This window comes from Thunnus albacares, chromosome 16 (genome assembly GCF_914725855.1).
Source record: "Thunnus albacares chromosome 16, fThuAlb1.1, whole genome shotgun sequence".
NCBI classification, from domain to species: Eukaryota; Metazoa; Chordata; class Actinopteri; order Scombriformes; family Scombridae; genus Thunnus; species Thunnus albacares.
The window spans coordinates 4,113,460-4,139,458 of record NC_058121.1 but is presented as its reverse complement, the minus strand read 5'-3'; the positions used below and the strand labels follow the sequence as shown (position 1 = coordinate 4,139,458).

Sequence of the window (25,999 nt, the reverse complement as noted above, 5' to 3'; positions counted from 1 at the left end):
ATATATACACACACACACATACACACACACACACACACACACTATTTATGTATTTATGGCACTATATATAGTGCCATAAATTCATGCTGTGTCTTGACCAGGAGACTGGCGACACTACAAGTATGGCCCCCACCGATCATCTCATCTCACAAACTTGCACGTGTTCATATGTCACTGGTGAGGAGCGTCAAGATATTGTCAATCATGGCTACAGAAGTGCTATGTGTGATGTTGGTCGTCTTGTGTTTCGAGTGTAAATATACAGACGGAGCACTTGCTGCTGCTCTGCTAAATGTGCTGCTCATGCCATACTTTCTGTGAAGACATGGTGGTGAGGCCAAAATGCAGGTGACCTATGCTCAACTGTGTCCCTGAACGCATCTGTTTAGATGCAGACAGAATATGAGAATAGGCAAATATTTGTCACAGTTAAGGAGGTGCCACAGAATATTTATATATTCTGTGGCACCTCCTTAACTGTGACAAAATAGCCAAGAAAAAGGTATTTTTTGTTCACTGACCCACCCAACTGAGGTTGCCATGCCAAGTATAAAAAATGGAGATTTGGCTGAGCTGCTCTTTTCCACAGAGGATATAATGCATGTCGTTGGGGTAGCTAATACTGAAATATTTTTGGGAACGAAAATTGAAAATTACCTTGAGTGACTAATTATTCTATCATGACCTTAGCTAAGGAGAGCCAACATTAGCTTTGTACCATTCCTTGGCGTCTCCTGCTCTCTCTATGACCTTCATGGACTGGGTCCAAGAAGCCAATCCCTCAATGAAGTGAGAAGTGCCAAGCAATCAGGAAGGACCTGGAAGAGGGAGGCAGAGGCCAAAATATCAAGTGTCATACAACCCAGGTGGGCAGCAGACCCATTCGGTGGTACTAACATATGTGGTCACATACTATGTTGCCAAGCCTCTGCACAACTGTTTACCCCCATCTAGTCCCCACTCCCCAAACCAAATATATATATATATATATTTTTTAAATATTCTGACTGAGAGGAGCCAGACAGAAACTGAGGGTGTACATACCCTTTCACAAAAGAACATACTCAGAACATCTATTTTCATATTCTTATTCTAACTCTCTTACTTCTGTACATGACCCTTGCTCCTACAAGTGATCCAAGTCACTAAACTATCTTAAATGCACAAACTTGTTGTAAATTGCTTGTTTCAATAAAAGCCACCTCTACATGAGTCAGTAGCGGTATTAGAGAATCCAAAAAACTTAGGAAAATATTACAACAGTTCTCAACACTGTGTCATCTCAGAGAAGTAAAGGAGAACTGGTTTAACATAAAGTTGAATGTTTTGCTAAAGAAAAGAAGTCTGACCAAGATGGGCGACAGTCAAGGGGATGTGACAGTGATTGAGATGGATGACAGAGTACATTCCATTAGAGGCAGTGTTACACTGTCAGGTGCAACAAGAATGTTAACATTCCCCTGGAAAGAAACGTGCAAGACCCCAGGGTAGGGTGACAATGTTCCTACTGAATTGTAAAGACTAACATGGGTTGAAAGCAGAAGCAAACAAGCTGGGGGTGGCGTTTTACTTCTACACCCGCGCTGTAAGGCTCTGTTCAGACACACAACCCAGCCCCCTCATTTATCTGAATGGGGCCACACTGTGGACAAAGTGGGGGTGCTGATGCAACGGGTTCTAGCCAAACACCACGGGGTCATCAGCAAAAAAAAAATTGCTGTAGTGGCCAATCACATAAATTAGGGGTGCAATGGATCACAAAACTCACGGTTCGGATCGTATCACGGATTTGAGTCACAAATTGGATCATTTTACATATCAGGAAAAAAAAAAAAGGGGGGGGGGGGGGGGGGCGACGACAAATAAAACTTTGCTTTCCATATATTCTGTAAAACACTTATAGCAAGGAACTTTTGCCCATGGTCTTAAAATATATAAAATATTCAATGCTGGATTGTTAAATTAAATTGCAATATGAGGCCTGATACCTTCCTCTTTTCAACATGGTAGTGAATGAAACAACAGCCTGTGTCCACATCATCAAAACTTGATAACTTACAAACATGAACACACGTTGTTGAACAAGCAACCAAACAAACATTCAGCAGGGACAAGTGCACTGCTAACGTCAGTTAGCAGCTATGTAGCTAATTAGCTGCTCAGCTGCAACACATTAAACAGCATGTAAACATACCTGCAGATGTCACCCGTTATGCTGGTTTGGTCATTGCTCTTCAAAATCCCTTTTAGCAACACGCTGTCTGTCCATGACTTGTACTTACAGCAGTTTGTTTATGTTGTCTTAAATGAGACTTTAAATTTTGCAATTAATCTGCGGTTCACATGCATGCCGAACCGTGGGGGGCGATCCGTACGGATCACGGATCAACTACGATCCATTGCACCACTAAGATAAGTACACATATGCATTCCTGGTTGGTTACATTATAATATGAACGCTGTATTTCTACTGTCTACTTTGTGATCGCCACACAACTAAGGGATATGACACTATAGGAGTGCCAAAGTCAAACATTTTCAAATTCTACACTCAGTGGCTTTGAACTAATTATCTATTACTTCTGTGGAAGTGACAACAAAAGTGAATCAAAGTAAATGCACCTGACATGACTGTGATAATTGTTCACTGCAATATAAAACTGTATGCACTCAGTGAGCACTGCAGAATCTTTGCAACACCTAACGGATGTTTGCATGGGAGAGGCTGAGTAATAACTGGAATGTTTGTCTTTGTCCATGAGCTATAGACTTAAAAACCTGTCTGATCATTAATGTGTGGATTATACGTACATGGATTATGTCGTACAGCCAATAATGTTGCACTGGAAAAACAAGTAACATAATCAAACAAGTAACACAAAAACAGGAACTATGTGAAACCGAATGAAGGCCTCATGTCTGCTGCAGTGGTTGATCTAGATAGGCAATGTTTTTTTAAAGTATGTGGAAATTGTTTTTCCTACTGAAAATGAATGACTGACAGCATGCAGATTCATCTGCTGGTGAGAAAATGAGCCCTGGACTGAAAAGAGGTACAGTGCAGAGGGCGTGCACACACTTTCACAGATCAATGCCCTCACCACCACCAAGGGTCAAAATAATCCAACAGATGGTTGCTATGCAGGGAAGTAAAGTTACATGAAACAAAACCTGAAGGCATGTAGACACCTGATAGACACGTGTTTTAAAGATGGATTTCTCAAACCTCATGAATTTCTCAATCATGAGACCTTCAAAAGATATTCTGATTGTGTAATGACAGCTGCAAAGTATAGCTTCATGTTCTCTTCTCTTTAGCCTTCAGCAGTTTTTTTTACCATGTGAATGCACAATGGCCGATGCTGACAGCTGTGTGTTTGAAAGTATTTTTACCTGCTGTAAACAAGCATTTGTAAGAGAACATAAATAGTCCTCACAATAGCTGCATGGGAGTCTCCTGAATAATCAAACAATACGACAAGCTTCTCTGATGGCTTTCTGTGTGTCTGCAAATTCATGTTTTATCATCATTTTGTTTGGCAAATGGCTCTTTGGATTTTCCCAATATATTATCTAAAAAAGCGTAATTTGTAGCTTCACCATTAGTAGCATGTGCAACACAAATTTCAATTCTGTGACTGAAGGTTTTGGGAGTTGTGACTGATTTCTGAAGTTTTTATGCACACACTTGTATCTTGACTTTTTAAAAATAAAGAAGCAGATCTTGGATAAAGAACCTGGATGTGATGGCTTTCACTGTGATGCAGCTGCAGGAAACACTGAGTTAGCATCAAAACCACACTTACAAAAGTCTTAAAACATGGCAGAGCATTTTCCAACTGCAATCCATTTGTGTGAAACAAACTGCCACACCCAATAAGAGGGGCAGGCCATTCCTCAATAATTCAAATCATTCACACTGTCTAAAGCATTTGCACTTGTTTAGTAGCAATGTGGTTTGATTTTGATGTTGTATGATATATATATTGTTCTATGCTGTTTTCTGTCTAAGTCTATTGTCGAGTCTGCTCTTATCTCTTACCTGCAACTCCTATTCTGAAGCTGATTTGGTTTTTCCATCAATCAGCTTTGGCATTAGGAAAATACTAATGAGGCCTGACTTGGATTAGTGAGACACTGACCTTGACCCTGGAATCTTGTGTGACAAAACCTTTGCTTTATCTATTGAACTATTTTTACAGTAAAAGGATTCACCGTCGTGACACAACGCTGTTGTCGGTCAAGCAATGTCAGCTACACACTAATAAACAGGACTTTCTAGAGATACTAGATCTCTTGGTGAGATATTTTTGAACACTGAGAGGTGACAGCTGTGCCTGCCACATGTTGGTTGATGTGTGATCAGCTTGTTGTGAGTGCTCTTCAGTAGCTGCACCGCGTGTCTGACCTTTGCCCTATTTCGTACTGGTCGGCTATGTGCTGGTGAGTCAGGAAATCAATGGGCCGTACTGTTGTTTTTGCATATCTTAGCTCATTCACTACAAATAAGATATTCTTTATATTCCTGCCAGTTATTTCCAGAGCATACCAAAGAGTTTGGTGTTTTGCAATTAAAATAATTTAACTTTTTACTAATTTCTCCACAGTATGAACATCAGCTTGCAGGCTTGGGGCCGGTCTGCTCCTTTAAGCTCATTCCATTCTTGCTTCACTGTGAAGCAGAAGGTGACAGTCTATTACTACCATTTAGTTTTGTGAAAGACTTCTTTCTCTGTAATTTTAAAAATAACACTTTTCTCTGCAGAAGATTAAAAGCAAACAAGGGTCCTTCAACCCCACCACCAACTATATCTGCACACATGCTCACACACAAAACACACACACACACACACACACAAAATTAAGGACCATTTCTTTCAAGTGACTTAACAAAATGCTGCCAAAAAGAGGAACTATGACTGCGCAACATATTGCAACTGTTGAATGTGCAACTAAAAGTGAATGCAAATGTTAATGTACAGCTAAAGGTCAAGTATGCCTATAACTTCCACTAAAGCCGGTTACAGCCATTACTATAAGTGTTTGCACAGTGTCACTGACATGTTGCATAGCTTCCCTTCAGGTGAGCATTTCAAAGTGGAAACCAAAGCCTCTTACATAACAGCCCAACAGCCTGTCAAAGGGGCCACATTCTCTCTATATCTGCAGCCTCTGAGAGGACTGGCTGAGTGGCAGGCTGACACGCCTTCAGGCAGCACCACCCCCCCACCACAAATACTCCCCTCCAAACCACCAGTGATGGTTGGAAACCTCTTGAAAGTGAGTGCCTACACCACAAAACCACCAGACTTGTTAAAAAAAAAAAAACAGTTGACTGAAATGATTAGCTGAAATGATTACTCGATGAATTGATTAGTCAACTGACAGAAAACTAATAAGTAGCTATTTTTATATTTGATTTTTCAGTCATTTTTCAAGTAAAACATTTTGCAGTTTCTCAAATGCTTTTCCCTGTTGTAAGCAAACTGAAGACGTCACCTTGAGCTGTATGAAATAAATTATAATGGGAATGTTTCAAAATTTTATACATCAATTTCTTAGCACTTAAGCTCTTAAAAATAGATTTAAAGACCACAATTAAATCAGAGCTTCAGATGTATTTGCGGACCTTTGACATGTTTACCTCATTTTCTTCCATATTAATGTACCATTAAGGGGTGCTGACTCAGAGGCTGTCGGCAAAAAAGGTGAACCAGTTGACCGCAATGACCACAATGCAATGTGATGTCATCTGGCAAGGCGCCGCTGCCTTGACAAACAAGCCCACACAAGCTCCTTTCACTTTTGGCTGGACCACAACAGAAGGGCCAGTCCGACTGTCTGCGACTGACTGAATGGTGAAGGTTACTGAACAAAACAACAGTGCTGCCTCTGGGGCTCTATATGCACAGATACACTGCATTTCAATAAATGCAAATGTATTCAAATGAACAGAGCAGTCTATATTAAATTTAGTTTTATTTTATTAAGCTACATGACAGTTTGGATTTTGGCCTTACAGACTGACTATCATAATTTACTACATCTCCCTTTCAATGAGGTTATTATTTTGTGAGAAAGAAAGTGTTAGTGGAGCTTTGACTTGAGATTATTTTATAACTGTACAGTCAGGAAGCTGAGCTGCTTCCGAATCGAACTTGCCAAGTGCAAGGTAACTGAGCATTCCCTTCATTTCACTGCAGGTTTTACGTTGTATGTCTGTGCATGTGACAAATAAAGCTCCTTGATTCCTTGAAAGTCTGAACTAGTAAGTGTACAAGTCCGAACTTGGCATACTTGGCTCTATGTCAAATTAGTTTCAGTCAAAGCCCGGTGCACTTCCTGGCGGCTTGGTAACCACGTGTTGCCACTGCCAGTATCTGTTTTTCAAATTAAAAGCCCTCTAGTGTTTCATTCACGGTCCAGCCATATAAACGTTTCGCTGGGATGTGTTCAGTCTGAATGCCCAGTAAGTATTTGAAAGGCGATAAAACTTTCCGTTTGAGAAGGTAATTTGGGATTTTAGGTAGGATAATTAGAGGATAATGGAGTGTTAAGCTATAGTTGTCTCTTCTGTTTATTCACTAGCTTAATGCTGACATCAATTATAGCACACATCATCTTGATCTACATGTCCACCGTGGATAGACAGTCAATGGAGAGTAGGGCTTTAAGATTCCTTTTATACAGTATCGAGCAATTAAATACAAAGAAACACCAAGGTCCACTGGTCACATTAAAAGATATTAATACAGGAAAGCCCACTTACCGCACAAGTGAGAGGTGAATTTAATGTTAGTTTACTAATTTACTAAATACTAATTAAACTAGCATGTGTTTTCCTCTCACTACCTACATTAACATCAGTGAAAATGGTTTAAAGGGTGAATGTGGTCACAGTACAAACCATACATCATCATATATTAAACAAACACACAAACAAAAAAACCTGTAACTTACAGCGATTTCCCTGCACGCAGACATCGATATTCCAGTGCCTTCTATTTGTTTCAGTGCATACTCCTTTTCATCTTTCCTGTAGAAATAAAAATAGAATATGGGGATTACATTACAAAACGGCACAGATGTAATGACTTCAGTCTAGCTTTTTCAAAATCTACGTCAAGATCTCTGACCTTGCTTTGGCCTTTTGGGTTTTGATTTTTAAAGCAGGAGGTAGTAGACAATGGAAGCCGTAAAAAGGCTGAAAGGCTTCGACTGCCTCAGAGGAATAGAGGAAGCTCGGCCATTAGAGATAGTCTTTGGCAGCAAGGAGCTATCCATTCCCTGCAGGAGTGCTCTGTTGTGGCCCCCACCCTGGTCTGGATCACTGCCCAGCATGAATTTCCCCCTTGATGCAAAGACAGATGCCCAGGATTCAAACAACACACTGGCTTGGCTGCAGCTCTTTTGCTGTAGCCATTTTCCTCATTGGCATTTGCTAGATAGCCGTTTCCCCTTGAGAATCACATTTGTGCTTGAAAACCAGTTAATAAGTGAAATGTGAGACTGCAGGGCTGATCATGTTCAGCAGACAAATATTGATTATTTAAGATGAGCGTTGTTCCGGCGAACAAAATCCGAGCAGAGCAGAGAGGAGGAGAGAAAAGCTCTGAGGATTCTATTTAAAACAGCGCAAGGATTAAAATGCAAACACAGTCTGTAGACAGCATCCAATGACAACTTCATTCAATGAGCAGCCTGCACAGATCAAACAGGTCCTCTTGGTGCTAAGATCAAACCCACTTGAGCCTAATTTGCATTGGAGATGGTCCTGGATTAACTGGAGCTCTCAGGCACACATCTCTAATACTTTTAAAACTCCAATTTTTAACCTTTTTGTTTTTTCAGCCATAACAATATCACTAGTGTTTTTCAGCTCCATCATATAACCATCCACCAGGTATTTGAATTCATATCTTGGAGTTTGCAGAGAAAGGAAGGAGCTTTGCAACAGGCCTCAGTCTGCGCTCACCTCAGATCTTCAGTTAAAAGCTGCATTTGAACACATTAAGGCTGCAACAATTATCCTTTTCATCATCGGTTACTCTCCCAGTTCATTTCTTGTTTAATCAATCGTTTGGTCTATAAAAATAGTGAAATATTCCGGTCACAATTTCCTAAAGCCTGAAGTCTTCACATTGCTTGTTTTGTTGAGCACACAGGAGCCAGAAGTCTCTGCTCTCCAGCACCACTTGTAGTGTAAAGAATGACTTCATTGTTAGACGACGCCGGAGCCGGAGAATGTTTGGTATTTTTGCTTGAAAAATTTACTTAAACAACTCATCGATTTACAAAACAGTGCCAGATTAATTTTCTGTTGCTTGACTAATGAATGGACTAAATGTTCCAGCGCTGCAAAGACAACATCCAACAGGACAGGAAATAACTTGTCACTCCAAACCATTTCCATGCCCCCGTGAATCTTATTTTAACTTTCTAAACATATGCTTAGAATAATGTTTCATCTGGCAGTATGAAGTTTAGCATAAGTCTGCTTTGCTTTTGCGTTTTCTGCCGGTCATCTCGCTCAAGGAGGAGAAACTGCAATAAATGGGTGAAGTCACTGATTAACGAGGCCAACCAGCCAACTCTCACACTGCCTCTGAAACAGCTTCTAATAGACGCCACAGCGCCAAACACATTACAAAGTCTACAGCTGACGGTCAACCGCACACACGGCCCGACAACACCCGACAGATGAGTGTCAGCTCGGTTGGTCAGGGCCCTCTTTTCCTGGTTTGTCAGTGCCAGCGGTGCCAGTGTGACCCTCTGCAATTACGTCACTGCGGTTTGCGTGCAGACCTATCATGTCTCTCTAAAAGTTTGGAACACTGTGGTCTGCGGATGCACTGACCGCACACGGCTCTGTGTTGATGACTGGCTCTTGGTGTGCGCTGTGCAATGCCGACTCCTTAAACCTATGCTTAAAAAAAAACAACCCTGAGACAAGTCATGTCAGCACAAAGTTTAGTTTGGACATGAAGTCATGGATGACGGTGTTTTCAGAAACATCATAGTATAGTAGAGCTAACATAGAGGCTGAAATTTAAAGACTTATTAAAACAGACCTATATCATCCATACTAGAAACTACAATTTGATGTATTAACTACAATTTATCAACACAAAATTGCATTTGCATCATATTTACTTCATTTCCAACACTTACATTGAAAAATGGTCATAAAGGATCTTAGCACCAACTTGTTAGTGTGTCTCTCAGACGACAAAACAAATGCAAAAATGAGAATGCTTAAGTTGCATATTCCTTAAGCTCAAAATCGTCAGCCAGTAAACATCTAAAACTGTGCAGTAGTGTAGATTGTTCAGGTAGAAAATTAGGATAATTCATAACTAGATTGGGTTTTTTTGCACTGTAGACAGAAAGGGAATTGCTTCCTGTCAGTTTTCACTTAAATAAGCTGTACAGGTGAGGCGTACTGGGAATATGTGATGCCTTCCCTCCCCAGTGCCTCACCTACAGCCTCTGAGAATAAAATCCAGGCTGACAGCGACAACTCTCTCAATTCCACTTATAGTGGTGTCAGAGACGGCCACGATACCACACACTACAGTGCGAGTATTGTATCACAGTATTGAACTGATGCAATTCAAAACCTAAAAATGATCATCTCTACGCTCAAAGTGAAGCTAGGTTTTTATTTCTGGAGTAAGTCCTGCTTTATTCTGCTGTGTTTTGTTGTGAAATGCTTTACATGACTTCATCTGCCTTATCTTCTTATGGATGGGAGATACTATCATCATTATAAAGTCACTTCAAATTGAATGAGTTGGTCTATTCATGGATTTTAGAGTTGAAATACCAACTCTATCATTCTACACTGCACTCGCTTACTACACTTACTTGACTAGACCTTTTTCACCACCTACATTTTGACTTGGCAGGAGAAACACACAGGTTTAATCACTCACATTAATGAATCCTGCGCTCCATTTAAGTGAGTCAGAACTGAGCCACTGTTAATGTTTCCAGTAGCACCTGTCTTTCCCTTTTTTGACAAGACAAACTGTGAAAAGGTCTTGATACTGTTTACCAGTTTAACTTGTCTTGTTATGTTCTTTTTGAATTTAACTTTGATGTTTTGCTTTTCAATGCTGCCACTTATGAGAATTTTGTACTATCAATTAGAATAATGGTTAGATACAATAAAGAAATATGTGTGTGTGTGAAGGTGCCAGGGGAGCAGCATTTTTGGAGGGTGTCAGTGCTGGCCATCAGCCCAGAGAACCTGTTATTACAAAGCAGTTCCTCTAACCTACCAATCTGCCACGACACATATTACAAAATCATCATCAATGCATGGGACTAATTCAGTCGTAAACTAAAACGCCCAAAGAGCTACGGTATCCTGGGTGGGACAAATCATAAAGGATTGTTACATCTATTGACTGCTTCATTTTCTTCTCAGGAAAGTGAATTTACATGCAGGATAATGCTTGAATGATGCAAATAAAAGAACCAAAAAAGTGTTACAATCCCTGTGTATAACAGTAATGAGCTGAAGTAAAGAATTATCTGTGCTTTACTGACACCACACTTGATGCTTATCAGGAATATTTTCAGCCATCTCAATCTATTTCCTCTTATATTTGTTCAGTACTTTTTAAGAGAGCAGTTAGGTAAGTATATATGCATTGCAGCCTCTACAAATACCTTGGGGATGTTATTGCTTGAGGATTCCTTCAGCACATTAAACCAGTTCTCAGGTATTAACTACAGAGATGACTGCCTGCGACCTGACTGTGTTCACCTGTTGACCTTACATCACATCTCTATTATCCAGAGTTGTAGAGGCGAATACGATAAGACACTGAGAGCAGGCTTGACTCAGCTTTACAACAACTCAGTGAGTCAATGGTGAATGGGGGAAAAGACTTATCTGACACACAGTTATCTTGCCTACTATAAAGTGCCAAAAATATGACAAATGCAACTTACAAATTTAGAGCTGCACTGATGTAACTTTTCCCTCCTGATACAACTTCCTAATCTTAAACTCTGAGTATTGATACAATACCAGCGCACTTCCTCTTTTTCATGTTTCCTTGCACATATAACGTCTTAACTATAAGTGGACATCTTCACACACCAACATTCTTTTTTAGCCTTGTGCAAATTTTGATTATACTATAAAGAAGCTGTTTTATCAGTCACATCTGGTCATCACCAGCCACATCTGGCCGATCCCCCAATCACTGTGATATTCTTTTTAGGATGTGTACATTTCTATTACATTGTTCTTGAAGGTTTACACAGCTGTATTATTACAATTTTATAACAACAGTGACAGTAACATCTGGCTGATACCTGATCCCTGTAGCAAGATTTTTGGGCTTGTGCAAACTTCATCATATTTTTCTAGAGCAGTGGTTCCAAACCTTTTTGGGTTGTGACCCCATAAAATAAAGCAAATCTACCTGGGACCCCTCATCACACGTTGCAACGGAATGAAAGAGAGCTTAAAAAGTAAAGGAAAGATTAAAAAGAAACAATTTTGTGTGTCAGAGATATGTTTTTTTCTGATGTCCTATCCTATCCTGTCACCTCACTACCCCTTAGATGAATCCATCAACCCCTTGTGGGGGTCCCAACCCCCAGTTTGGGAACCACTGTTCTAGAAGATACATAAAATGCTGTAACTACAATTTCATAACAATAATGACAAAGAAACAGTATTTCATGTGGATTGTTCACATATGGCTAATGGCCAATTAGTGTAATATGGCCATATTATAGACACCAGAACTGATATAAAATGTGAAACTGGTGAATCACTACTTAAGGGCACTTACTTTGTTTGATCAGCAGCCGAAAAAAAACAAAGATATACAATTTATCACATGAAACGGAGAAAAGGAAGTAAGTCATCATGCACTATCCCCCTGTTACCTCTTGCATTTAATTTACTTTCTAAGCTATCAGGTCAGAGTGATTAACCTAACTTTTGGCAATGTTACAAATTTCAGTATTAAACATGATTCACTCTTAAAATAAGACAGCACTGCCAAGTAATTTGTCAACAGGGAATTTAGATTAATTTAGCAACAAATACTGACTCTGCTGGCATAATAGCTCAGGAATGAGAGAACATGCAGTATATGTACATCTCGCTGTTGCTCTAATATACACTGTATTCACACCTGCGACAATGTAGAGAGCAGATACGAGACATTACATTTCACTGTGGGTCTAAAAAAAAGTTTGGCTGTGCACAGTGTTAAAAATGGGGGAGCAGCTTGGCCACGAAAAAAAAAACCCGCTGAAATGTCACAACCGCGTGAAATGACGGTGCCAGCGCGTTTAGATACATTAAGAGCAGGCTGTCTTCATCACCAACCTCATGAAGAGACTTGTCAAAAAATAAATAGAACCGCTGCTTTACTGTGTTGTTTTGGGGGGGTGGTGGGGAAGAGGAGGAGGGAGAGGAGGAAGGGGAGGAGGGGGGGGGGGACCGTTGGTGAGTGAGTGAGTGCGTTACATGAAAACAAAAACACAGAGACACGGGTTATCGCTTCGGGGAGGTTCAAATCTAACAATACTCAACCGAGCTGTGTGTTCAGAAAATGCATCCTGCAGTCAGTTTTATGTCAGTATAAACAATAACGTTCACGGTTATCTTACCCGTCTTTGCGCTTAGCTTTATAAACGTGCCCGTAGGTGCCTCGACCCACTTTGCAACCTTCATATTCGAACAGATCTTCTACTCTCTCTCTCTCGGCCGCCAGCTTTGTTTTGAAGTCGTAATCCATTTTAACCCATAAATACGTCTTAATTTACAATAAAATAAAATATTAATTATTACATGCATTAATTAAATAATCTGGTCGTTTTATTCCCCCACCATTTCCTTGTTTGGGATTTTGGTCTGCTCCGCTTAATGTTCACTGGCTCGTTGACGTTTCTAATTGGCGCGCAAAGCTCGCTGGGTAAGGTAGTTTCTTTGAGCAGGGGCTGCCGTTCGCTAGTTCGTCAGCGGAGATGTAAAGAAACTACAACCCGCGTTTCTCGCTGCGGTTTGTTGCACTTTGCGTACTTATGAACGATCTTCAAAAATGCAGACATTGGTGGTTTGGATTTCGTGGTGTACAAACAGGGCACATACCTTATAGTCAATACAGATACTTAAGAAATATTTTTATCACTCCTAAAATGTTAATGGCGTTGATTTTATATCATATATCCAAATTATTATCGAGGTAATACAAGAAATATATTCGGTGTTTACAGAAAAACATTAGTTTCTTTGAAAATAAATAAATTAAGACACCAAAATTGCTGATGTCTTGCCTATATATATATATATATATATATATATATATATATACACACACACACACACACACACACACACACACACACACACACACACACACACACACACATACACACACATAATTTATATACATATATACTCAGACTGCTGAAGCTTTTTTTTCCTGAAAGGGGTTACCTTTTGCCTAGGTGGTATAGTGGAAATAAAATACAATTACATTCTATCATTATTCTATTATCATTGGGCTTTACAGGCTCTGTTATAGTATGGAAATGTTTATTCTATGTGAGGTAGTTGGGACAAATATTTACATTTGTTTATGTCAACATGCAGTACAAACAATAAATGATGTTTTACGGTTGTGCAATGGTACGTGGCAGGAATAAAATATACAGGTTTATATATTTCATAAGAACAGAAACAAACCATATGTTAGAGAAGCACTTCATTTATATAAAGGCTTGTTTTTATGTTTTTATATACAGTTTAATACCAAAATAAGTGAGAATATAAATAAATATAATTGTGTTGGTAGATTTCGCTTAGCTGTTGTTGTTATTATTATTTTTATAGTAAATTAATCAACATTAAACGTCAATTGAAATTTAAAAAATAATCAATACGTGTATTTTTGAGCTCTAAAATATCCAATCTATCTGACAAATTAATGAAAAACTCATATTATTTTGAATATAGGCACGTAAATGAGCGTCACAGAGGCTGTAAAAAAATAAATAATTAAATAAATAAATAAAAGGAACGTCACGTGAGGAAACCCCTGTTTGGCTGTAGTTGACAGACCCCTGGGCCAATAAGATACCACAAACTGAAGTACGGCAACTGGATTGGCCCAACGTGATACCGACGAGGCTGCATTTGGAGTATAAAAGGACCGCGCCATCTCCATACAGCGCTCTACACAGTATGGCCGGCGATATTAGCTAGCACTCGCTAACGGTATTCTCTGCAAAAGGGAAGACGGTAACTCAAGAAAAATAACACCTGGATTGCTTAAAGGACTGTACCTCAATAAATTATATAATTCATCGAGGAAGGGTTAATTAAGCTGAAAAACGTTACAACCGACGTTTAATATTTTTTTTGGTTGGGTGTCTGCTGTCTCATGATGGAGGATAACGGTGCACATTTCTTCGAGGGAACGGAGAAGCTGCTGGAGGTGTGGTTCTCCCGGCAGGATGAGACCAAAGGAACCGGGGACCTCCGCACCATCCCAAGGTATGGGCCATTTTTTGGGGGGCGGGGGGGACGGCGAGTGTGTCGTCAGGTGTCGTGGCAGTCCTTTAGCAGTAATATGTAAACCACATGCTTTGTTTTCATTCGTGACATGTAAGCATTTAACTGTTAAAAATATGTTGTTCTCGATAAACACGAGGTCCTTAATTGTCAGCTTACAGAGAGGGAAAACTAAAGTCGGACAGACACAGCAAGCTAGCTCACTCGAAAATGGCCACCTCCCCCTTGAACAGTTGCACTTGCGAGCTGAGTCATTCATTGAGGGAGAAACATTTTGGGATAACTATCACGTTAAGGATATTATTTTTCTCCGTATTTGTTACAGTAAATGATTTCGTTAATGACTTCATGTTAAAAAGGACACCTTAACATGAAGTGGCAACCAGCTATAGCTAATTCCAGAGGAAGAAAATATTCAAACATTTGCCGGTGCCCTGTCTTATTCTCTCATTGTGTGACTCTGAAGGACTCACAGTTGAACGAGTTTTGGCTTTCTTTATATTTCAGCTCGCTTTGGTACCAGTATCAGTAGGGCTCGATCCCTAATTTACTCCGCACGCGTTTTATTAGCCCCACATCACTGTTGGTGTGTCGTTTAATTATGTTACATCATAGTACAAAATATATACGAAGCTGTTGGCTTAACGCAGTACAACTGGATTTAATGAAATGGCGTTTTTTGTGTTTGTTTTACTGTATAAATGAGAGGTTTTAATGTTTTTTTCCTGCGTCATTTAACAACGAGGGGGCCTCACTGAAGATGTCAAGCATGTGGTCGCCCGTCGTCACCGCGTGTTGCTCCGGCTGCAGCGACGCGGAGGCTTAAAACACAGCCCCAAAAATGAATAAAATCTCGGTTGGTGTTTTTGTGCGGCAGTTCTCCCAGAGTGAAGTGGTTGCGGATTGTGGGAGCCCGAAAAGACCGGCGTTCCCAGTCTAAATTCAAATGATTATAACTATAAAGACTGAGAGTGACTCATCAGGGAGTGTTTCAGGATGAGATCCCATGACTGATTTGGGAAGTGGGGGTGCTCTTTTTACGTTTTTTAAAATGAGCTCACACCGCAGGCAGTCACCTACAGCATGGCAGTCACAACATGTATGTGGATAGGAATAAAAATTGCCTGTAGACCACTTGTCCTTGTTCCGGTCACGTTCTCAGCCATGCAGGCATTCTCCTCCCAGTTCCTCTGATTGGCTGGAGGCTCTCCCTACTGTGATTTGCTTGCCTGCAGTCAAAAGAAAATTAGTATGTTTGGGTGATGGAGCAGTCATAGAAATGTGTGTGACTGGTTAAAAGGCTCTTGACCTTTGCCCCTCTTAATACTGCCATCTGTTGTTGACATTCCTTAACACCACAACCTCAACATTTGTTACTGTGTCTTAAGCAGGGAGGAGAAACGAGACAAAGTCAGTCATGTAATAGATAGATTGGAGTTATTTAGGTTAGCTGTTTCACTGTTTTAGTGCTAAATAAAAATGCCTAGAGATGTGAGTTAGAGTAGAGCAACTGGAGAGGTGCTCACAGAATAATTTATGATAACAGCTGGTTGAAACCCCCCCCATACACACAAACACACTCACACTCACACAGCACATTCTCTCTTTCCTGGTTTAAAAACCTGTCATGTACATTTGCCGTTCAACCTAAATTGTCCAGCCTTCTGAAGCTGCCGGACACTTTGTTCTTTTGCCTATCATTGTGTTTGTGCATTACTGAGATCGTGTCCTGTAACTGGGTTCAGTGCCGGTGCTCTGAGTTTTCTGGTCATTAACCAGATGACAGAGGTTGGTTTAAGAAAAGTGTGTGGCCAGTCGGGTGAATGAGGACTGGCATTAATTTACAGCCAGAGGGTAGATTAACGGCTCAGAGGGACACTGTCAGTGGATCAGGCTGGCTGGACGTCAGCCAATTTCCAAATAAGCCCACAAGGGCATCTGATTCACAAATGTGGAGATCGCACACATTACCCCCCCCCCCCCCTCACCACCACTACCCTGTCCTTCCTCAGGGCAAGGCAGCAGCTTACAGTCTGCTTCAAGTGATTCAGTCAAGCAACTTCTCCTGAGGTCCATCTCACACACACACGTTTTCAAAACGTGCTCTGCATCTAAAGGATAGTTATGATGATTTTGTTTCATGTCACTGTCCCTTTTTTAGCTTTTTACTCCGTTTTAAATTTATAATCAAAAGTAGCTGAAATGCCAGGATTCTGCATCATCTTTCCTAGCCATGTGTCCCTGTCTCATGTGGACGGATGATCTCTTGTAGTAGCCGTAGTCTAAGCTGGTCCTTTCTTGGAGACCACTCTTTCTCCGAGGAAAATCTGATCCTGCTGAGGCACCTCAAATAGCCTGCGGTGTACATTTCACACTGAAACGGGAGCTGACCCAGGTCTCCGGTAACGTTGTCCCTCTGGTATGAAGCTGGCATGTTGCAACAGCGTTTACGTCATTTTGTGTGAAACAACTAATCACTAAAGTCTAAATGGACACGTCATACCTGTGGAGTTTGTTGTAAAAAAAAGCAGCAGTGGCATTACACTTCCGTTTCATAATGAACGCATGATTAGAGCAAGAAAAAGTGTAATTTGTGTAGAAGATGCTGTACTAGAGTTTAAGCTTGGAGAATTTATATCCACTAGAGTCTCTAAATATTGCATCAACTTCAAAAACATGAGTAGTTTTTAACTCTGAACAGTCTCGTGCGTAATTGTACTTAAGCCAATTAAAAGATGGAAAGGAAAAGGAAGGCTGCGAGGTTTGTTGTTTCACAAAGAAGCAGAAAGTAAACATGTCGAGTCTCGCCTCACTATTAAAATAAGCTTCCCAGCTTCTTTTCCTGAAATAGTTTTTAATGACCGTGTTAAGATGTCTGCACAATAATACTGACGCCATGCTTGCTAATGATGCACTCTAATGGATATGTGTAGGCTACAGTATGGACGGGGTCAAGGGTTAAACCTCTGGACACCCCTCATCTAATGATCACTCCAGTTTGACCATTTGACTCTCTTCTCTAGTCTCTCATTATAGTGATCATGTTAAAGAAGCCTGCAGCATGGAACAATGTTACATTATGACCAGATGCTATGTAGGGGGGGGGGAGTGAACATGGAGACCTACAAATTAAAGGCACTGCAGCCGCTGGTGTTGCATAGTGAGGGGATTTTACTTGTTTTTGTAGAACATTTTGTGGCATGGACACATTGTCTGCTAATCATCTGTGTGGGAGTTTTTTGTTTTTTGTTTTTTTCCCCCAAGCCAAACCTCATCTACAGATATTGGATTTGGCACTGAACAGTATCCGGCAAGCCATGGATCCTATCAGAGGCTGATAAAAATCAGTGATGTTACACAGCAGCTCAGTTTAAAGTTTGCTTTTCTTTGGCTCCATGTGAATTATGGTAGCTATTGGATGTCTCTCTCAGCCGTCAGAATCTGTGCTCCCATCCACAAGTTTTGCACAAATGTCTGAAAAGTCAACAGAATAAACATCTGCGGATGTTTCTTTCAATGATTGTCATGCAAATATGCTCCATGTGTGCCAAGATCTGATAATTAATCAGCCAGTACCACCAATAAACTAATAAACAGTGGAAGTGTATTCCTTCTCCCCATCCGATGGCAGCTGTGTTATTGTGATGAATGAGTTTGTCTGGTCTGACCATGTGTATCCTACAGCGTTTTTGTCAGGTTGCTATGGGGATGGATCAGGGGGTGGCGTGCTACAGTGATCCCCCTCAGGCAGGCACAGTTTAATTAGGTTGTAGAGTCCAGATTGCTGGACCACTCTTGTTACCTGAAGTCCCCACAGTTTTATTAGTTTTATTTGTCTACATTTTGGTCTTTCTTGTAGAGTGGAAACATGGAACAGTGAGTGGCAGCAAGACATGCCAGATGAATTTTTCTTTAGTGATATTCCAGGGTTTTTTTGACAAGATTAACTTTTTTTTTTTTTTAAATGGTATTCAGCTTTTTTTCCTGAATTTCTGCCAGTTTTTTCATGAGTAATTATTTACTGTTGACACCTGCTTTCTGACCAGAACCGTCAGTACTAGTTGGAGGACTGCTACTGACAGTCCGGTTAGTCACCGAGGCTCTTTTCTCGTTCAGAGGCTCCCCAGAAAAGGCAGTCACCCTGTCAATCTCTCAGGGGGGGGAAGCTATGCAACATTGGCTGCTGGTAAATTCCCCATTGAGCAATGCGGTCCTCGCGCTCTTTCTCTTTCAGCCCAGGCTGCGCTGTGCTTCCTACTGGACAATCTGAATGGGCTCAGGCTGCCCTTCCAAGGTTGTAATGAGAACGTGACGCAGCTGCATTTTTTACCGCAGCTGTCTTTTGAGTGGTGGAGGTAGCAGGAGAGGGGTGGGGTGGGGGGGGGAGGTGGCGGCAGTAGCAGCGGAGGGAGCCTCACTGTTGTCAAGCAGAGTTCTGTGTTTCTTTGAATTTGCCCTGGAACAATAAACTAGAAGCAGTGTTCAAACAACTTAAATCCACATTACCCTGCAGTTTTCCTGCACACAGCAAATACCTTTTTTTCTGTCAGTCCTCCTTTTTAGTGATTTCAAACTGCAGTATTGTATTGTAACCCCCAAACTCTCCTCAGATGGTGAGTTTCAGGTCAGACGACTGCATACATTTGCTATATTTCAGTAGACAAATTGCAGGAAGGTCTATTCCATCTCTTTCAAATGATTGTTTGTGCTGATATTCCCACTTAGCGCCATCATTTCCACCAGAATCATAGTCTCTTCCTCCCTGTTATGGCCTTTCCCTGTAGGGCATTACTGTAGGAGAGCGTGTGCTGTCCTTATCTTAACACCTCGACTGACTGCAGTATTTGTATATGTTTTGCATATGACCAACAAATTTTTTTTTTCTCGGCAAAAAAACTGAAAATGTCAACTTTCTTTTGTTTTTGTTTTTCTCTTTAGGTTTGAGTGGGACAAACTTCTGGAGAATGTGCATTGTTTGATCATAAGTGTGACAAAGACTGACAAGCAGGAAGCTTATATACTCAGGTGAGTTCTGGATCTCCTCTGTGTTGTGCTGATTAGAAGGCAGGCAGGATTAGACAGCGGTCACCTGTAAGCTGCTTGCCTTTGACACTGACGGCACTGTCAGTGTCTAAGGTGAGACTGCAGCGGGCACTTTGCTGCATAGTCTTCACTGTATGAATGACGTCCAAATATATCCAAAACCCTGCGTCAGCACTTCAGCACAGGACTGATGTCCTCCAGTTATAATTCTATAAGTTCTGAGCCTGATATTAGACTGCAAGTGACACCAGCATGATGCGCTCTGCTGTGCAAAGCTTAAAGAGTCAGTAGACCTACATGTATAGAGACTGTTTGTCTCCCCTTTAGGTGTATATTTGAAAAGAGTAGATCGGTACATGGGTGTAAGGAGAACCACCAGTTAATTACCACTTGTATAATAATAATAAACGACACATGAATATGATTCCAGTACAGATGTTTTACCCCTCCTTTTTGTGCTTCTGTTCCATTCACAGTGAGAGTAGCATGTTTGTCTCCAAGAGACGTTTCATTTTGAAGACATGCGGAACCACCCTCTTACTGCAAGCACTGGTGCCTCTGCTGGAACTCGCCAGGGAGTACTGCGGTTTTGATGCCATCGAGGTTAGACACACACTGTGCACTATTTGCATGTGTAAATATAAAGATGTGTGAACTGCTAAATATTATCTCTGTAAGTGTTCACTGCTCTCTGAGGTAAAGTTTAGCTGATGCATACGTGTTCACGGTCATCATAGTGTTGATCAGACTCTGTTTTTGTTTTTTTTTCCTTGTTTTTCAGAATTTCTTCTACTCCCGCAAGAACTTCATGAAGCCAACCCATCAAGAGTTCCCTCATCGAAACTTCCAGGAAGAAGTGGACTTTCTCAGCCAGATTTTCCCAAGTATGTAACACAAAAATAACATTTCTGTCTTTATCTTTTTGTCAGTTTCCATTCCTGCATAGCTATGATTGTGCAACTGAGAAGGTTTAAAGAAGTCAGAAGTTGAGGCTGTAGTGATCCCATACAAGCTGCATGCAATGTTATTGTTTCATGCAGATGTTAATTATGAGGAAAACTGACACAGCATCTTTTCTTTTCCCCTCTCCAGATGGCGCAGCCTACTGTATGGGACGTTTGAACTCTGACTGCTGGTAAGATGGCACATAACTTCCTACTATTGTTAAACATGCGTTGTCCACAGTGTTGTTTATCATTCAAAGTGATTTTATCCCTACAAAGATGTAGTTGTAATTCCTGTAATAATGTAATGTATCATGACCTTTCATACTCTTTCGCCCGCTAGGTACCTGTTCACCCTGGACTTACCAGAGTTCTGGGAGAACAAGCATGCAGATCAGACGCTGGAAGTTCTGATGAGTGACCTCGATCCAGCCATTATGGACCAGTTCTATATGAAAGATGGTGTTTCTGCAAGTGATGTCACTCGTGTAAGCACAACCTCGCTGTCAACACATGTTCATTAGTGTCAACAGTCATCAGTTTCACATTAGAGGTGTTGTGGTGGAAACAGGTTTTAGATGTTTGTTCAGAGAGCAGTTAAGCCTGTGGTTAGACATGAGCTGCAGTGAATAAATACTGTAAGCAAGTTTTAAAAATAGTTTCAAATTGAAAGTTAATTGACTTTTTGTTTTCTTATCACAGATGAGTGGAATTCGTGACCTGATACCAGGTTCTGTGATCGACGCCACAATGTTCAACCCTTGTGGATACTCAATGAATGGAATGAAGACTGACGTGAGTGTTTTTTCTTCTTGTTCTGTCATCCTCCCACAAATACTTAAACACAAATACTTAACGTGGCTCTGCCTGTTTCTCTCTGCAGGGAACTTACTGGACCATCCACATCACCCCAGAGCCGGAGTTCTCCTACGTCAGCTTCGAAACCAACCTCTCCCAGACGTCGTACGATGATCTGGTCAGGAAGGTGGTGGATGTGTTCAAGCCAGGAAAATTTGTGACTACGCTGTTTGTCAATCAGGTACGCATAAAACACGCCGTTGCTTTCATTCAGTGTGACTTTTTTTTTTTTTTTTTTTTTTTTTTTTAATTCAAGTGTCACTGAGTAAATTTGTTTCCCCCCCCCCCCCCCCTCCCTCTCTTTTTGCCCCTGCAGAGCTCCAAATGTCGCAGTGTCTTTTCTTCTGCCCAGAAACTCGAGGGCTACAAGCGCCTCGACCGCCAGTTGGCTCAATTCAACGATTACAATTTTGTCTTCACAAGCTACGCCAAGAACCGCCAGCAGAACCAGCAGAGCTGAGGGTTGAGGATGAAGAAGAGGCGTAAAAAGAAAGGCGGCCGCTCGGGGCTCCCCCCCTGCAGCCGGCTTCACTCCCCAGTAGAGAGCTTGTTGCCCTCTCCCTCCTCCTCCTCCTCCTCCTCCTCCCCACCTCTCCCCCCGCTCCGCTGCTGTCGTCGTCGAGATTCTCCCGGTGCTGACGAGGTCGCGAGCCCTAGTTTAACCTCCAGTTTGAGTTGTTTGCATTGTTGTACCTGTGACTTAGATCTCTTGCATGAAAGCTCTTTTCTCTGTCTCGATATCCTAGCTCACTCTTGCTGTGATCTTGAAGTGCATGTAGAGGAATTAAACACGCTCCGTTTGAGGCTGCCCACCTGTGCCCAGTACAACGGCCCCTTCCTGCAGGTCTCCCCCCTCATCCCACACAGACAAGGCTTCCGCCCGCACTAGGCCAGGGCCCTGACATGCTCAGATCAGTCCGCCTCTTTGTGAGCGTTACCAATCCCTCAGCTCGTCCATTTTTACTGTTACAAATTTGACCCACAATTTGCTCTCCGGTGTGACAATTAGAACCATTTATACTGTAATTGAGGAGTGCACTTTAAAGGAGAAAAAACAAAACAAAAACGTTTACTCATGGTACGAAAATGAAGTTGAATTCATCAAATATAATTGAATGTATATGTCGTGGTAAGCTTTTGGCCATTCTAATCGTTTGTTACATTGTCAGGATTTGTTCCTGAGAAAACCAATGCCATACTTGCTGTTTTTAATGTTGCACTATTGGGTAAACGGTTTGCAGCTTATTGGTCGATGTAGAGTTGAAAGATTTACTGCTTTGCTGGGCTTTGACACTGCCTCCCAACACTCACATTCATTCGTTCCACCTCGACAATCATATATAGTCCTCGTTTCCCCGAATAGACGGGCTTTTAAAGTTGTATGTATGTGTATGAATAATTTAAGACATCAGCATACGCACTTTTTTTTTTTTTTTTTTTTTTTTTTTTTGCACCCAGGCTCCTTTCTTTTACAGCATGCTGTATCTATAGGAAGCTTCTGGGTACCAGTCATATTCAGCAGTCTAATTTTCCACACTGACGTGAATTGCTTAAATGGAAAATGTGCAAACTGAATGTAGCACAGGCCGCGTAAAGCGCTGTGTCCCCCTCCCTCCCCCCGTCTTTCGAATGTACACGTCTCTAGAGAAAAGCCTGGACCAGGTTTTGAGCTGAATGTACGACTCCAGGAGAGCCCACTCCTCCCCCCACCCACCCTCCTCTCTTCCCTCTCGCACACATACAGTTCACAATGCCCTCTGCCGACCAGCCCATTGTCTAGCTCCCAGCAGGTCTCCCCTCTGCCAGAGTCAGACCGTCAGCTGGCCCCAGAACCGTGACATGACAAGAGCCGGCCCTCCTGGCTGCGCCTGCGCCCCGCTCTCTCTGAATGGGGGGAAATAATGAATCAGACACTTTTCTGCTTAGTGCAGCGCTTGCCCAGCAAAGCATTTTTCTTTTTCCCACATAATATCCATCCTCTCTCTGTCTCTTTCCGCCCCATACAGAAATCTGTAAGCACACAATAGAGGCCCACCAGTCTGAGCATGCCAGGGTGATCCCGGATCATTCCACATCTAACCGCTGCATAAACTGCCATTTTATTAAATTTATTGTGCCCAGACATTTTTTGCAGTGAATTGGTCGAAAATGTGACTCCCTTAGCAGTTTTTTTTTTTTTTTTTTTTTTTTCTCCCTTTTCTTTTTTCTTTGTGTTCAGATCAATGCCCTTTTGTTCGTTGAGGGGGAAAAAATCCTGTGACACTATGGTGCATGTGACTACTAGTGCCGTGTTGCTTGACAGTGTAGTGTAGCGCCGTCTCTTCCTCCTTTTTGTCAGTAGGTCTTTGTGCTTCACCTTCCTCTTGTTTTACCAGCTGAAGCGTAGTTTGAACTGCCGCATCCTGATGTTTCGGATAGGCGGGGACTTTTTTTTTTTTTCCATTTTTCTTCTTTAAGAGTCAGGTTAACTTGTAATTAATCTTTTTTCAAGTGCTTAAAGCAGGTAAAGTTTCTCATTTATTTCTTAATGAGAGCTTTGTCAAGTGTCCAAGTTTTGTCTTCTCCGCCTGCTGTTCAGTTCACTGGTGTTCACGATGCTTCTCCTGCCAGAGAATGCAAGTTTGAATTTTGAAGCGGAGAAGACCCAGCAGAAATCCTAACCTGCTTTCAGCTCTGCGGTGCAGTACAACATGTTCTTTTAAAAATATCTACGATGATTGCAACATCACCTGTAACAATGTGTTCATCTCCTAAGGCACTCTGGCTCCTAGTTGGACCAGTAGATGAAAATGAACGGTTCGTGTAAGAACTAGCAGTTAAGTTGACAGTTGGAATAGTTTCCCTCTAGTTTGTCTATTATGGCTTTTTGGAGTGGTTCCATTATTTTCCTGAGGACCAATCTTTGCTCTTAGATGAACTGCTCTCAGCTTGTGCCAGATGACTTAGGTGATCTGCAGTGACTGTTACAGGTCCTTTTTTTGTGAAGTCGCACATTTTAGGGAATTTAAACCAGCACTGTTTCAAAATACTGTAAGCATTTAAATGCTAGCTGTTCTTGGATTAAGTACACTTTAGCCTTGTTGGTGTGGCTCATTGCTATTTTGTTTTTATTTTTATACAGTGAACTCAAAATGCATTTTTGCAGTTGAATGGTAATAGAATTTTTTACAAAAAGATATTTTGTATTTTTCTGCGGACCAATCTTTTTTTTCTTTTTTTTTTTCTTCCCCTTTTGTCCAAATGTTTTTGTTGTAAAACTAGTGTTCAAACCAGTTTGTTGTGAAGGTAAGGGATGACGTTCTCAAAGCTGACTGGATCATGTAGCTCTTTTTTTTTTTTTTTTTTTTTTTTTTTTAATTTTTTTTTTTCCCACTTTCCTTTCCTTTTTATGAGTCTTCCACTCAAAAGGCTCCAGAGGAAAGGAAAGTAAGAAAAGCCTCCCCAGGGTGAGAGAGGGTGCAGTTGCAGGATGTATCAGGATGTACTGAAGGAGAAACTTTGCTGTTCTAATTCTTTCTTTTGCTGTTCTTTGGATGGTCAAGATGTGCTAAATATATCTGTGCTACGAGCTTGATGCTTCAATAAAGATAAAAGACTTATCTGTGCAATTGTTGTGCATTTTTGTTTTTTGTCCAAAGCATTTAGGACCAAAGATGTCAATATAGGTAAAGAGAACACAGTACAACACATAAGACAAGACAGAGGAACCTGACAATACAGACCAACCAAAACGACAGCACCATCTCACCAACACTGTTGAAGGCAATATTGCCCATAAAACCCATTTTAAAAACTTATGACTACTATAAAACCAAGCCCAGTCATGAAATCACTTTCATATTAAATAGTACAAAGAGAAACACTTATCATGATTGTAAGATGATGTGCCTTGTATACTTTACTCATTGACATGTATCACAATGAGCTGAAACCTCCTACACAATAGGAAGTAATGGGAAGATGCTGTAGTGTACTGACTGCCGGTACTCCAGTAATGTTGGAGAGGTTGTGAGAGACATTAAAAAATACAGTCAGGTAACACTTGCTACTAACACTGCTAACAACTACATTATAGTGAGTTATAAACCATTAACTGTTTATTTACTGCTTAGAAATGCTAAATAGGGGGACCTTGTGTTCAATGGATCCTACATTTCCCATAATGCAACTGGATAGCATCTTGCATCATTTTGTGTGCTACAGTATTTTAAGATTTTTTGACCAAAATTAGCAGTATATAAAGCTGAAAATTTAGCAAAAACATTTGTAAGATACTGTAAATCATCAGTTCAGGTAGGTTTAGCCCCCTCCAACACACAGTTCACTATAGAGACATTTTTCATAGCAGACATTTCGACCTGTCATAACAGCAAAAGCATAGGTGGAACTGATAACGTTAACGATGGCTGTGTTCCATTCAAGTGTCTGAGGAAGCTATACTGGTGAACCATCATGCACTATACCAGGGTGATGAATGTGGAAGAACAAAATGTGATTCAGCCATCATTAATGTTATTGATTGCACTTGTGCTTCTAAATGTCTGCTGTCAGCATGGAGCTGCCTCCACCATGCATCACTGTAGGGATGATATGTTTATGATGA

General features: G+C 41.1%; 2 protein-coding genes across 2 annotated transcripts in view; one reads left to right on the top strand and one right to left on the bottom strand.

Annotated features, from left to right (window-relative positions):
• cdk19 (cyclin-dependent kinase 19) overlaps positions 1 to 12,903 on the bottom strand; it is a 56,663-nt gene extending 43,760 nt beyond the window's left edge. Inside the window, exons 1-2 of the mRNA XM_044377269.1 lie at positions 12,646 to 12,903; positions 6,961 to 7,036 (exon numbers count right to left, since the gene is read on the bottom strand). Of these exons, the coding sequence (XP_044233204.1) occupies positions 6,961 to 7,036; positions 12,646 to 12,773 (204 nt within the window). The 5' untranslated portion in view covers positions 12,774 to 12,903. The remainder of the gene's footprint in view (positions 1 to 6,960; positions 7,037 to 12,645) is intronic.
• Positions 12,904 to 14,202: 1,299 nt separating this feature from the next.
• On the top strand, positions 14,203 to 25,004 carry amd1 (adenosylmethionine decarboxylase 1). Its single transcript, XM_044377262.1, has 9 exons — positions 14,203 to 14,533; positions 19,490 to 19,576; positions 20,071 to 20,197; positions 20,376 to 20,478; positions 20,687 to 20,729; positions 20,882 to 21,026; positions 21,241 to 21,333; positions 21,422 to 21,577; positions 21,713 to 25,004. Exons 1-9 carry the CDS (start codon positions 14,421 to 14,423, stop codon positions 21,854 to 21,856), a joined length of 1,011 nt encoding a protein of 336 aa, XP_044233197.1. The 5' UTR covers positions 14,203 to 14,420; the 3' UTR covers positions 21,857 to 25,004.
• Positions 25,005 to 25,999: the final 995 nt, after the last annotated feature.